The sequence below is a fragment of the Geotrypetes seraphini genome, chromosome 6, assembly GCF_902459505.1.
Source record: "Geotrypetes seraphini chromosome 6, aGeoSer1.1, whole genome shotgun sequence".
Taxonomy (NCBI): domain Eukaryota; kingdom Metazoa; phylum Chordata; class Amphibia; order Gymnophiona; family Dermophiidae; genus Geotrypetes; species Geotrypetes seraphini.
The window spans coordinates 124,547,788-124,562,688 of record NC_047089.1 but is presented as its reverse complement, the minus strand read 5'-3'; the positions used below and the strand labels follow the sequence as shown (position 1 = coordinate 124,562,688).

Here is a 14,901-nt window from a genome sequence, read left to right as displayed (position 1 = left end):
ACCTCATGCCGAAAGATGTTCCCCCCCGACATTACCGACCGCCCCCCCCCCCGACATTACCGATCTCCCTCCCACCCTGACACTACCGATCTGGCAGGAGGGTGCCCAAACCCTCCTCTCAGAAGATGCCCCCTCCCCCCGACAATATCGATCGCTGGCAGGAGGGGTCAAGAGCTGACGCCATTCTCAGAATGCCCCCAATATAGCCAAATTTGTATTCAGTGCTAACTGCAATATTCAGCAGTACTTAGCCAGTTAAATGCTACTGAATATTAGCATCTAGTCCCAACTATGTGATTTAACTGGTCAGTGGCTAAATCTCTTTGAGTATCATGTCCTATATTTATAAATTTAGAGTTGCCATTCATTTGTCTAGATTTGAGCCTAGTGCTGAAAATCAGTGCTAAGCTCCTCACTTTTTCCCAACCCTAAATCCACCCTTATTGCCACCCACTTTTTATGCGCCTAGATTTAAGAATTTAAGGCTCCTTTTATGAAGCAGCCATAGTGGCTGCAACTGCAGTAATTACTCTGATGCCCATAGGAATTTAATGGGTGTTGGAGCATTTGCCATGTGGCAGGCACTACCGCTGCTTTGTAAAACGGTGGTGGGGGTGGGGGGTGGGGTTAGTGAAATGTTGAGTATAAATTTAGGCACTCAGTCCTAGTATGTTTTCAAAGAAGCCAATTTAGAAGCATAACTCTCAATGTTAGGAGCATTAATTATTTGAATATTGGGACCTGTGATTTTAAGATTGTATATTGTATACAGTAGAAATATCTTTGAAAAACTCACCTTAACTATGCCACGGATGTGCATTTTGGCTATCATCTCTGCAGTATAAAGAAACATCAACAGAGTATCCAGTGCAAAGGTCAGGTACTGAAGCGGAGGATAATGCTCAAATGTCTTTGGAGTGTTCATACAAACGGAAATGACACTGATGATGGCACAAATGCGTAACAAGGAGTGCACCCACTGAAAAATTAAATTATAATGTTGTTAGGCCCTTAATTTCATTTCTCATACAGAGGAAATTTTTAAAGTGATTCTCGGTAGAATTTAGCCATGGAGAATGTCCACATAAAAATTTTCACAGGTCCATCACAGAAAAAATATTTACACTACTGATAGTCTCCTACTATTGCTACTACTATTATTTTGTTCTAGAGCGCTACCAGACCTACGCAGCGCTGTACAGTCATGAAGGAGACAGTCCCTGTTCAAATGAGCTCACAAGACAAACAGGATGCCAGGGTAGGGGTTACAGATAGTGGGAGATGGTTAAACTGGTGGCTAGGGTGATGATCAGAGGGCAGTGAGGAGTAGGGTTATGAGTTGAAAGCAATTTAAAAAAGGTGAGGGTTTCAACCTACTTTTGAGTAAGATAAATGAAAGGGACATGATGCTGGATTCAGGAAAACTATTCCAGGCATACAGGGCAGCGAGATGAAATGAACAAAGTCTGAAATTGGCAGTGGAAAAGAAGGGCACAGATAAAAGCAAATTATCTGAGGAATGGAGTTTTCAGGGAGGTGTATAAGAAGAGGCAAGAGAGGAGAGATACTGAGGGACTGCAGAATGAAAAGAAGTTTGAACTGTATGTGAATGTTGATAGCCAGTGAAGTGATTTGAGGAGAGGGGTAATGTGAGTGTAGCGAGGTTGGCAGAAGATAAGTCTTGCAGCAGCCCACATTTATGTAGAGCAAGCAAATTTATGTGCACATGTTATATAATAAGGGTAGTTGCATATACAACTTAATATAACAATTGGCTGTTAATTTGAGTTGAAGCCAATTATTGGCTTAAATTGGGGTTAATTGGTACTAACTGGCACCAATTAGAATTTGAACATGGAAAAGCCCTTTTCACCAATTCTATAGTGATCAACTTCTAGGGAGTGCATAGACATAGGACGAGCCTACGTGGTTCAGAGGCATGCCAAGGAGTTAAACATGCAGGTTTCAGAATACTAAGGGGCTCATTTTTAAAAGAGAAAACCATCCATAAAGTGGCAGACGGACATTTTTCTCACCAAATCATTCAAATCGCTATTTTTGAAACCTATTTTCTAGACAAATTTCTATGTTGTTCATCTAAATCTCAAGGGCGCATGTTAGAGGTGTGGTATGGGCAGGACTAGGGCAAGCTCATGACTCGGACATTTTTCTGCTATAACCAAACATTTTAGAAAATATCCAGGCACAATTTGGACGGTTGGGGCTAGACCTGTTTTAAAATTGAATACATGCTAAAAAGGTACCCAAACTGACCAGATGACCACTGAAGGGATGTAAGCATGAACCCTCCCCCCCCCCCACACACACACACAACCCCATAAAGATGTGAATGAAACAATAAATACCTGTTAGTATGAAAGCTGCAGGTGTTATAGCCAGTCCTATTAGAGCAGAATGCAAGTTTCTGGAGGAGCTGGTGATCAGTGCAGTGGATTCCAGTCCCATATACAATTCTAACTACTACACTTGTTGAGCAGAGTATGAGCCTACTAAAATCCACTGTACCCACATATAGGTGACACCTGCAGGCATAAGGACTATTGTTGTGGTGTACAGTTGGGTCCATTAGGTTTTGGAGGACTATACACTATAAGCGGATTATAATGAGATGTGTACCTGGGACCCTTTATGTAAAATGCCACCTAACGTGCCCCACTGCTCTTCTGGGATGTCTGGCCAATCTACTACAAATGCTGGCCCCTCCTACATGCCAATGGCTTGTTTTGTGCATTTTTCATTTGGACATTTTTATTTTTCAAAAATTGTCAAAAAAGATAGACAAGCTAAGGGCAAACACGTCTACAAAGGTCATTTTCAAAACTACAAAACATTTTATCTTTTCTTTTTTTTAATGACCATTTTCACTACCCGATTTTTGGGATGCACTTCACAAAATGACCAAACTCGGACTTAGAGGTCACATGTGTCACATGTGTTATGTGCCTAGCTGCCAAAAGTTATACATGAGCACTTATTCTAGCCTTTGACATGACATAAATACTTGTGCTTAAAGTTTGGCATGAAACTGCAGACTTATGCTAGTATTCTATAACAGAACTCCACTTGAAACTGCTGTGATATAGAATTTGCACTTAGGGACAAATTCTATAAACAGCATCCGGATTTTAGGCAGTGATAGGCGTCCTAAACAGCCAATCGGGATGCACATTTTTACAAAGAAACACCCCGAGCCAGGCCACCTACTGTGTAGGCATCTGTTGCAGTTTAGGGAGACACATAACGCTAAAGTTCACCCAAGGCTGGGTGTGGGAATGGTTTTGCCCGGAAATGGCCTTGAGTGAGCTTAAGTGGCCCTAGGCATCTCCCTAGGGGTGAGATAGGCGCCTGAAATGTAGGCCAACAAAAGGCTGATCTACATTTCAAATAGACGCAGTCGCTATGATGATCGTGGCAAAGAAATCTCACTGACGCGATCTGCTGAGCGGCCACAGCAGGGAAACACCACCACCACCACGATGTTAGCCAACAGGAGGAAGGCCCAGTCCCTCCCGCTGCCCCCGAACCCCCACCTGACACTGTCCATGGCAGGAGTGATGCCCATTCCTGCTGCCATCCCAGACACTGTCCGCAGCAAGAGGGATGCCCTCCTACCATCAACCCCATCGATCCCCCAAACCCCAGACACTCCCTAACACCCACCCAACATTTTCTGATATTTCCCAACACACACCTGACACTCCCCAACACCCACCCAACATTCCCCAACACTCTGCAACACCCATCCAACATTTTCCAACATTTCTCAACACCCACCCAACAATCCCCAACACCCAACCGACATTCCCAGCACTCCACAACACCCACCTGACACGTTGTATGGGCATTTTTGTAACATTTTATAATACGTTACTGAAAAATTTGCGGGCTTTGTTTTTATACGTATTGATATTATTTTGAAGAATGGTTTGTATTGTTTTTGGTTTTGATCTATTTATGTTTATTTGGAAACCGCTGTGACTCCAGGTAATATATTAAGTTTTTAAATAAATAAATGGGGTACTGGTAGTGGTGTTTTCCTACTTGAAATGTAAGATACTTTTTGTGTCTTAGATGTGTCTGAATGCTTTAAGTCCAGAGAGCATAATCAATCTTGTTTCTGAATGACTGGGAATAAGATGCCTAGGGCAACCTTCCTGAACTTTTCCTTGGCCAGATACTTGTTAGGGCCTTTAGGTCTAGGCTGGATTGGAATCCTCATTTTTAAGGACCAGGAAGTACTTGGTGTAAAGTCCCTTCCCTTTTTCTCTTGGTGAAACAGGCTCAAGTGATTTGGACTACAAAAGGGAAGAAATCTTCTAAAAAAGCAGATCTTGGTGATGAAAGCTTAGCTTGATGTTCTCTGGAGGGTGGGAGGGCAATTTGGAGGGAGTGTTCACCAATGCAGGATGTAACCTACCCAAACTATTTTGATAATCCACTGGTCTTGAGATTACAAGGTGCCACATTTTTAGGGAAAAAATGCAGCCTCATACCTACCAGTAAGTTGTCAAGGATGATTGTTTTTATTGAGGCTATGTGCTTATGTAGCCAGACAAAAACTCATCCTTTGTTTTGATTAAGAAGCATACTTAGACTTTTGAATCTTCTGCTGCCTTGGACAGTTGAGAATGATAAGAAGCTACCTTTAAGAGTAATAGGGCCTCCTGTGCTTAAATATTTCTTATAAGAGGAGGCAACAGCAGGCCAGGAGAGCAACAGTGATATCAGCATATTTCTTGAGGATGTCAGTGACCTTCTCCACCTTGTTGCTAAAAAAAGGTTATCTTCCTGGCAAGGGACTTCTGCCTGCTGCTCCTAGACTGCTGGTTCTAGTTCAGATGCATGGAGCCAGGTGAGTCTATGCATTCCAGTACCTATAGCAGAGGCCCTAGACACCATGTCAAAAAACATCATAGGCTGCCCAAGCTATTTGCTTCCCACACTCCTTCTGCTTGGCTACTAACTGACAGAGCTATGCAGCCTACTCAGCAATTGTTTTAGGTACATCAGAAGCTGAAAAATCTGAGAGGGAATCTGTGGAACTGTTGGATGATCAAGGAGCAAAAGGGGCACTCAGGAAGGATAAGGCCATAACAGAGAGACTAAATGAATTCTTTGCTTCGGTCTTTACGGAAGAAGATGTAAGAGATGTACCTGAATTGAAAATAAGAACATAAGAGTTGCCGCTGCTGGGTTAGACCAGTGGTCCATCATGCCCAGCAGTCCACATGGCGGCCCTTTTGGTCAAAGGCCAGTGTCCTAACTGAGACTAGCCCTACCAGCGTACGTCCTTGTTCAGTAGGAACTTGTCTAACTTTGTCTTGAATCGTTTTCCCCTATGACAGCCTCCGGAGGGCGTTCCAGTTTTCCACCACTCTCTGGGTGAAGAAGAACTTCCTTACGTTTGTACGGAATCTATCCCCTTTCAATTTTAGAGACTGCCCTCTCGTTCTCCCTACTTTGAGAGGGTGAACAACCTGTCCTTATCTACTAAGTCTATTCCCTTCAGTACCTTGAATGTTTCGATCATGTCCCTTCTCAATCTCCTCTGTTCAAGGGAGAAGAGGCCCAATTTCTCTAAGCTTTCACTGTACAGCAGCTCCTCCAATCCCTTAACCATCTTAGTTGCTCTTCTCTGGACCCTCTCGAGTAGTAGCGTGTCTTTCTTCATGTACGGCAACCAGTGCTGTACGCAGTACTCCAGGTAAAGGCGCACCATGGCCCGGTACAGCAGCATGATAACCTTCTTCGATCTGTTTGAGATTTCCCTTCTTTATCATTCCTAGCATTCTGTTCGCCCTTTGCGCCGCCGCAGCACATTATGTAGACGGCTTCATCGACTTGTCTATCAGAACTCCCAAGTCCCTTTCCTGGGAGGTCTCTCCAAGTACCGCCTCGGACATCCTGTACTCGTGCTTGAGATTTTTGATACCGACATGCATCACTTTATACTTATCCACGTTGAACCTCATCTGCCTTGTTGATGCCCATTCCTTGAGCCTGATTATGTCACGTTGCAGATATTCGCAATCCCCCTGCATCTTCACTACTCTGAATAACTTTGTGTCGTCCGCAAATTTAATCACCTTGCTCGTCGTATCTATGTCCAGATCATTTATAAAGATGTTGAAGAGTACAGGTCCAAGCACCGAGTCCTGCGGCACCCCACTGGTGATGCTCTTCCAGTCCGATTATTGCCCATTTACTCCCCACTCTCTGTTTCCTATGCTCCAGCCAGTTTTTAATCCACATGAGTATTTCACCCTCGATTCCATGGCTCGCAATTTTCCAAAGTAGTCGTTCATGTGGAACCTTGTCAAACGCCTTCTGAAAGTCCAGATATACAATGTCGACCCGGTCGCCCTTGTCATCTGCTTGTTTACTCCCTAGAAGAAGTAGAGCAAGTTTGTCAAACAAGATCTGCCTTTGCTAAAACCGTGCTGGCTGGTCCTCATCAGACCGTGTCCGTTGAGGTGATCAATGATGCGGTCCTTTATCAGCGCCTCTACCATCTTTCCCGGTACCGAGGTCAGACTCACCGGTCTGTAGTTTCCCGGGTCTCCCCTCGAACCTTTTTTGAAGATTGGTGTAACATTCACCACCTTCCAGGCTCTGGAATCTTTCCTGTTTTGATTGACAGATTGGCTATTAGTTGAAGCAGTTCAGCTATGGTCCCTTTCAGTTCCTTGATGACCCTCGGATGGATGCCATCCGGTTCCGTGGATTTATCGCTCTTAAGCCTATCGATTTGCCTGTATACCTCTTCTAGACTGACCCTGTCAGTTTCCCGTTTTCGCTTCCAGCATATAGCCTGATGTGTATGTCCTCTTTGGTAAATACAGTCGCAAAAAAAGTGTTCAGTCTATCGGCAATTGCTTTGTCCTCCTTTAGCGCTCCCTTTATTCCTTGGTCATCCAACAGTCCCACCGCTTCCTTCGCGGGTCGTTTCCCTTTAATATATTGAAAGAACGGCTTGAAGTTTTTCACCTCCTTGGCTATTTTTCCTCGTAGTCTTATGGCACCTGCGTTGATGTTTTTGTGCTTATTCCAGTTTTCATCTGTTTTTGATCTTTTCCATTCCTTAAACAAAGTTTTTTTTGTCTTTGATCGCTTCCTTAACCTCTACAGTGAGGCACGCCGGTTCAAGGGGGATGATACAGAGGAACTGAAAGACATCTCGGTGAATCTGGAAGATGCACTAAGATAAATCGACAAGTTAAAAAGTGATAAATTTGAAATTTTCTGAGACTAATATGCCTCCGCTGCAGAAATTGTACTATCTTAATTTACTGAAAGAAGATAAAGAGAAGTCATCTACACATTTTGGAGACTTGGATCATACCGGGATATTGGAATCCTCACAGATTGAAATCTTTTTTACAGAACTGAGAATGTTGAATTTTATGACCACAAAATGCTATTTTTCCTGATGTTTCAAAGTGGACGCAGGCTAGGTGGAAGAAATTTCTGACATTTTGTCAATCAGTTTTGAGTCTGGGAGTGACCTATCAACTTAGATTTCCTTGCAAATGTTGTAACATAGTAACATAGTAGATGACGGCAGATAAAGACCCGAATGGTCCATCCAGTCTGCCCAACCTGATTCAATTTAAATTTTTTTTTTTTTTTTCTTCTTAGCTATTTCTGGGCGAGAATCCAAAGCTTTACCTGGTACTGTGCTTGGGTTCCAACTGCCGAAATCTCTGTTAAGACTTACTCCAGCCCATCTACACCCTCCCAGCCATTGAAGCCCTCCTCTGCCCATCCTCCTCCAAACGGCCATGCACAGACACAGACCGTACAAGTCTGCCCAGTAACTGGCCTAGTTCAATCTTTAATATTATTTTCTGATTCTAAATCTTCTGTGTTCATCCCATGCTTCTTTGAACTCAGTCACAGTTTTACTCTCCACCACTTCTCTCGGGAGTGCATTCCAGGCATCTACCACCCTCTCCGTAAAGTAGAATTTCCTAACATTGCCTTTGAATCTACCACCCCTCAACCTCAAATTATGTCCTCTGGTTTTACCATTTTCCTTTCTCTGGAAAAGATTATGTTCTACGTTAATACCCTTCAAGTATTTGAACGTCTGAATCATATCTCCCCTGTATCAACTGCAATTTTTTCTGGAAGGCAAGGCTGCCATAACGGTTCCAGACCCCTCTGTGACTTCCACCACCCAGGCTTAAATGTAAAAAACAAAAAAATCTCTACATTTCTTTAGGTCATGTAAGATATGACTGTGAAAAATTTCTTAAGTTCAACTTCTCTTGACTGGGTATGGTTTTTCCCCTCTCTAATTAATAGGTGTGAATGTTTTCCCCCTTTTCTTTGGTATTATTTTCTTTTAAGATGTATATTTAATTTCCTTTATCAAAGTACTTTGTTCTTTGATGTGAAAATGAATAAATTTTTTTTAAAAAAGTGATAAATCACCTGGACTGGATACTAAAAGAACTCAAACATGAAATTGCTGACCTGCTGTTAGCCATCTGTAACCTGTCGCTAAAATCATGTGTAGTACCTGAAGATTGGAGGGTGGCCAATGTTATGCTGATTTTTATAAAAGGTTCCAGAGGAGATCCGGTAAATTACAGGCCAGTAATCTTGACTTTAGTGCTGGGCAAAATGGTAGAAACAATTATAAAAAATAAAATTGTAGAACAAGCATGATTTAATGAGACAGAGTCAGCATGGGTTCAGCCAAGGGAGATTTTGCCTCACCAATTTACTTGACTTCTTTGAAGATGTGAATAAACATGTGGATAACGGTGTGATGTAGTGTATCTAGATTTTCAGAAAGCTTTTGGCAAAGTTCCTCATGAGAGGCTCCTGAGAAAATTAAAGAGTCATGAGATAGGTGGAAAACTTCAGTTGTGGATTAGGAATTGGTTAGATAGAAAATAGAAAATTTTCTACATATATCCAACAAGCTGCTAAGACCTGTCGCTTCTATCTCTTCAATATCACCAAAATTTGCCATGCTTAGATTACTTGAATCTACTCCTAACTGGTATCCCTCAGTGTCGTCTCTCCTTGTCTGCTGTACGACTCATCTTCTACTACCCTCGTTATACTCATGTTACCCCTCTCCTTAAGTCACTTCACTGGCTCCCTATCTGCCATCGCATACAGTTCAAGATCTTATTGCTGCCCTACAAGTGTGTTCATTCTGCTGCCCCTCAATATCTTGCCTCGCTTCTCTCTCATTATACACTTCCCAAAGAACTCCGTTCCTCAGATATGTCACTCTTAACGTTACCCTTCTCCTCCACTGCCAATTCCAGACTTTGTTCCTTTCATCTAGCTGCCCCCCTATGTCTGGAATAAATTACCCGAGTTTGTCCATCAAGCCCCTTCCCTTGTTTAAAAGGAGACTGAAAACCCATCTTTTTGATATAGCTTTCACTCCTTAATCCTACTCCTCTGCCTCCAACCCAGCCAGCTGATTAACTGTTCCCCTTAACTGTATCCATGAGATCTTGTGTGTCTGTCTTGCCTGTTTAGATTGTAAGCTCTTTCGAGCAGGGACAGTTTTCTTACTTTTTGTGACTCTGTACAGTGCTGCGTGCATCTGGTAGTGCTATAGAAATAATTAATAGTAGTAGTAGGGTAGGGTTAAATAGTCATTTTTCTCAATAGAGGAGAGTAAATAATGGAGTGCCGCAGAGATCTTTACTGGGACCGGTGCTATTTAACTTATTTTTAAATAATCTGGAAATTGGAACAATGAATGAGGTGATTCAATTTGCAGATTACACTAAACTGTTCTAAGTTGTTAAAATGCAAGCACATTGTGAAAAATTGCAGGCAAATCTTAGGAAATTGAAAGACTTGACGTCCAAGTGGCAGATGAAATTTAATATGGACAAATGCAAAGTGATGAACATTGGGAAGAATAATCCAAATCAGTTACCGGATGCTAGGGTCATAAGAACAGAAAAATTGCCACTTCTGGGTCAGACCAGAGGTCCATCGTGCCCAGCAGTCCGCTCATATGGCAGTCAAAGACCAGTGCCCTAACTGATACTAGCCTCACCTGTGTATGTTCCAGTTTTGCAGGAACTTGTCCAACTTTGTCTTGAATCCCTGGAGGGTGTTTTCCCCTATAACAGCCTCCAGAAGAGCGTTCCAGTTTTCTACCACTCTCTGGGTGAAGAAGAAGTTCCTTACGTTTGTACGGAATCTATCCCCTTTTAACTTTAGAGAGTGCCCTCTCATTCTCTCTACCTTGGAGAGGGTGAACAACCTGTCTTTATCGACTAAGTCTATTCCCTTCATTATCTTGAATGTTTCAATCGTGTCCCCTCTCAGTCTCCTCTTTTCAAGGGAGAAGAGGTACAGTTTCTCTAATCTCTCACTGTACGGCAACTCCTCCAGCCCCTTAACCATTTTAGTCGCTCTTCTCTGGACCCTTTCAAGTCATGTACGGCGGCCAGTGCTGGACGCAGTACTCCAGGTGAGGGCATACAATGGCCCGGTACAGCTGCATGATAACCTTCTACGATCTGTTCGTGATACCCTTCTTAATCATTCCTAGCATTGTGTTCGCCTTGGGGGTTAGTGTCCAAGAAAAGGATATGGGTGTCATTGTCAGTGGTGTAACAAGAGGTGGGCGGTAGTCCATCCCAGGTACATGCCCTAAGGTGGTGCACGGATAGCCCACCGGGTCCAGACCCTCCCACTGTACTCTGCCGATGCTGCTCTCCTGAACCAGCAGCAGCAGCAGCAGTAAACTTTAAATTCAGTCATCGCAGGACCTTCCTGCACCTCCCCATGGCTGCTGGTCCACTCCCTCCGACGTCACTTCCTTGTTAAGGAGTAGAGCCAGCAACCGCGGGGAGGTGCAGCAAGGTCCCGCGATGATTACGTTTAAGTTTACAGCAGTGGTGGGGACTGGGAGGTGAGGGGGCAAGATTCTGGATGGCATTGGGGTGAAGGGCAATGTTCCCTCTAAGCTGTGCAGGTGCACGGCCGCGCACGTTTCTTCAGAGCCCAGCTCTTGGCTGCCGCAAACCAGGAGTATCATCTCTCGTCTCCCTCCTGCCACCCAGGCTGAGTGGCTGCTCCCTGCAGTTCGGGGTTCTATCCCCCTCCCTCTCTGTGGTATCCATCTCTGCAGCTCTTTCATCAGCGCGAGTTAACACATGCTGCCTTTGGCAGTCCGGAAGCTTTCTCTCTGCTACTGATTCCTATCGCCTATTCCCTCATAGCTGGGAAGCAGTAACAAAGCTTATGGATCGTCGAAGATAGCATTTGCACTCACGCTGCCGGCTGCCCAAAAGATGAAAGAGCGACTGCCTTACCAGATCCCATGGAGCTGTGGAATGCACAGGGTTTGGGTCGTTGGTGGATCATGGAGGGGAGGGAGAAGGCATAAGAGAAATACTGGACTGAGGGGATGGAGAGGGAAAAAGGAAAGATGCCAGACCTCTGGAAGGGAAGGGGAGGACAGAAATGCCAGAGCATGGTAGGCAATAGGAGGAAGACAAGGAGAGAAGAGGAGATACCAGAACACAAAAAGGGAGAAAAGGAAGGTGAGAGATGGACTACTGGAGGGAGAGGGAAGAAGAGAGAGAGAGATGCCAGACCAGGGAAGGGAAGGAGGGGAGAGTGATGGAGGCCAAACCGGGGGAAGGAGAAGAGAAAGATGTCAGACTATTAGAGGGGGAAAGGAAGAGAGATGGAAAAAAATGCTGTTTAAGAAAATATGGGAATAGGGGAAAAGAAAGAGGGAATATGAATGGAGAGGAGGAGATGGTACACATGGATAGATGGGAAAGGAAGATATGGAATAGTAGACAGAATTCAGAAGGAAGAAGAAAAATTGAAGTAAGTGGAATATTGAAAGTTAATGCCAAAGATGGATTTAGTCCAAACAGACCGGGAATTTTAAATTATAGTCCACTTGAGGGGGCAATATTTTCAAAATAGAACAAAACACAAAAAAAACCCTCTCATCAATACTGGGCAAGTTTCTCAAATAGTATCTTCATATAACATTTAAAGGCTTTTGAATATTTAAATGTGCTCATAAGCTCTTCAGCAAGGCGCCACAGCAGCGGTACAATGTCGCTGGAAAGGTGCTTGAATTTTAATCATAACACATTGGATGGAGCAAGGATACTTGCTTCTACTGGAGTGGCAAATGTTATGGCTCTACAAAAGTTGTTTAACAGTAGACCACTTATCTGAAAGGTCAGTTCACGGCTCGGTCAAGCTCAACAGGGTCACTGTCCCTACCTACTATCTAGCGAAACCACCACCAAGGGAACGGGCTTGGTGGAATCAGCGGGGAAAGAAGACTGTTGAGCTTGATGGAAAACATGTGTAGAAAAATAAAATCACCAGACAACAAAGGTGGGAAAAATGATTTTATTTCAACTTAATGATTGAAATATGTTGGTTTTGAGAATTTATATCTGCTGTTTATGTATTTTTCTATTTCTCTGGTGTTATCCTACATGCATGCAGAGTCTGGTAGAGTCTAGCTTCTTGGTGGTTCAGTTTAACTTTTGTCTACATGGTTCTATTTTATCCCCCCCCCCTCCACACACACAGTTTTTACAAAACAGTAGCGTAGTTTTTCGCACTGGCTATGGTGCTAACAGTTCTGACGCTCATAGGAATACTATGAGCATCAAAGCTGTTACGCTATGGCCGGTGCTAAAAACAGCGCTATGATTTTTTTTAAGGGGGGAGGGGGAGTTTGTGATTACATAATCCATACTGGGCAAAGGTGTTTTCTGTGTTCTGTTTGTACAAAGACATGGTTCTCTGTTAGCATTAACTGTGCAGGATTAATCTGTACTGGTCTGGCTTGCTTAGTTTTACAATGGGTGTATTGCTGTTCTACTGTTCACTGCAGTATGTAAGATGTTGCCTTTTCCTAGGTATACTCTTGTTGTGTGATATGATGGGCCCCGGGTGTCACATATGCTATGTATGCCACTGGTCATTGTAGACAATACAATGAAGCCTTCCGCCCAGTGTGTGGTGGCAGCCAGGAAAGCAAACAGGATGCTGGGAATTATTAAAAAAGGGATAGTTAACAAGACTAAGAATGTTATAATGCCTCTGTATCGCTCCATGGTGCGACCTCACATGGAGTCAGTGGCATACCAAGGGGGGGGCGGGAGGGGCGGTCCGCCCTGGGTGCCAGCCCTGAAGGGGTGCTCCCGGCCTTGCCGTTCAGTCCCCCCACACCCCCGAAGGACCGCTCGCCCCACTGACCTTCCTGCACCACCTGTGAAGCAGCAAGCAGCAGGATCGCGAGGTCAGCTATCCCTAAGCTGCTTGGGCGCTGCTTCCTGCGCCGCGGTCCCGCCCCTCCTCTGACGTCAGAGGAGGGGCGGGAACGCGGCGCAGGAAGCAACGCAGGGATAGCTGACGTCGCGATCCTGCTGCGGCTGCTTCATAGGTGGTGAAGGAAGGTCAGTGGGGCGAGCGGTCCTTCGGGGGTGGTGGTGGTGGTGGGGACTGAACGGCAAGGCCGGGAGCATAGGTAGTGCTGCTTCATAGGTGGTGCGGGTAGGCCAGGGGGGCGAGCGGTCCTTCGGGGTGGGGCGGGTGGGTAGGCAGGCAGGCAGACAGGCCTTCAAGGGGGGGGACAGGCCTTCGGGGGGGGTGTGCAGACCTTCAAGGGGGAGGGACAGGCCTTCAAGGGGGGGGCAGGCAGGCCTTCAAGGGGGGACAGGTCTACAAGGGGGGACAGGCCTACAAGGGGGTGGGCAGGCCTACAAGGGGGTGGGACAGGCCTTCAGGGGGGGTGCAGGCCTTCAGGGGGGTGCAGGACTTCGGGGGGGGTGCAGGCCTTCAAGGGGGGGACAGGCCTTCAAGGGGGGACAGGCCTTCAAGGGGGGGACAGGCAGGCAGGCCTTCAAGGGGGGGACAGGCCTACAAGGGGGTGGGACAGGCCTTCAAGGGGGGGACAGGCCTTCAGGGGGGTGCAGGCCTTCGGGGGGGTACAGACCTTCAAGGGGGGGACAGGCAGGCAGGTCTTCAAGGTGGGGGGACAGGCCTTCAAGGGGGAGGGACAGGCCTTCAAGGGGGGGGACAGGCCTACAAGGGGGTGGGACATGCCTTCAAGGGGGGTGCAGGCCTTCAAGGGGGGACAGGCAGACCTTTAAGGGGGGACAGGCCTTTGGGGGGGGACCCTGGTTTAGAAGTACACAGAGGGAAGGGGGTGTTCAAAGAGACGTGCATATGCCAAACTTTGGGGGGGGGGATGAAGAAATAATGGGTCTGAAAATAGAGGAGAGGGAGAGAAATGATGGACCATGGGATTTAGGGAGGGAAGGAACTGAAAGGGAGAGAAATTGGACACAAGGGATGGTGTGGAGGAGGGATAGAGATACTGGATAGGAGGGTAATTGGGAAAAGAAAGGGAGAGATGGTGGACTCTGGGGTGGTGGGGAAGGAGCGAGAGATGCCGGATGAAAGGGTAGTTAAGAAAAGGTGGATCTGTGGAGGGAGATGAAAAAAAGAAAAGATACCAGACTTCCTGGGGAGGGAAGGGAAGGGAAATGGAAAGGGAGGACAGAGTTGGCAGATGGATGGTTAGCACGCAGAAAGAAGAAAGAAGGAGACCCTGGCAAGCAAGTTATCAGAAGAAAACCAGAGCCTTGGACCAACAAGATTTGAAATATAACCAGACAACAAAAGGTAGAAAAATTAATTTTATTTTCTGTTTTGTGATTATAATATGTCAGATTTGAAATGTATATCCTGACAGAGCTGGTGTTGGACTGCAAACGTGAGCTAGGATTTAACAGAGAGAGGAAAAGTCCTTTTTGTTTCTTTATTTTATTTACACCACAGCGCCAGTGTGGTTAGGAGAAGCCAAAGGGGGTGAAAAAGCTATAAAACCCACCAGGAGTT

General features: G+C 45.3%; 1 protein-coding gene across 1 annotated transcript in view; it reads right to left on the bottom strand.

Moving 5' to 3' along the window:
* NALCN (sodium leak channel, non-selective) overlaps positions 1 to 14,901 on the bottom strand; it is a 1,129,711-nt gene that overhangs the window by 1,013,454 nt on the left and 101,356 nt on the right. Inside the window, exon 3 of the mRNA XM_033948885.1 lies at positions 797 to 979. Coding sequence (XP_033804776.1) covers positions 797 to 979 — 183 coding nt within the window. The remainder of the gene's footprint in view (positions 1 to 796; positions 980 to 14,901) is intronic.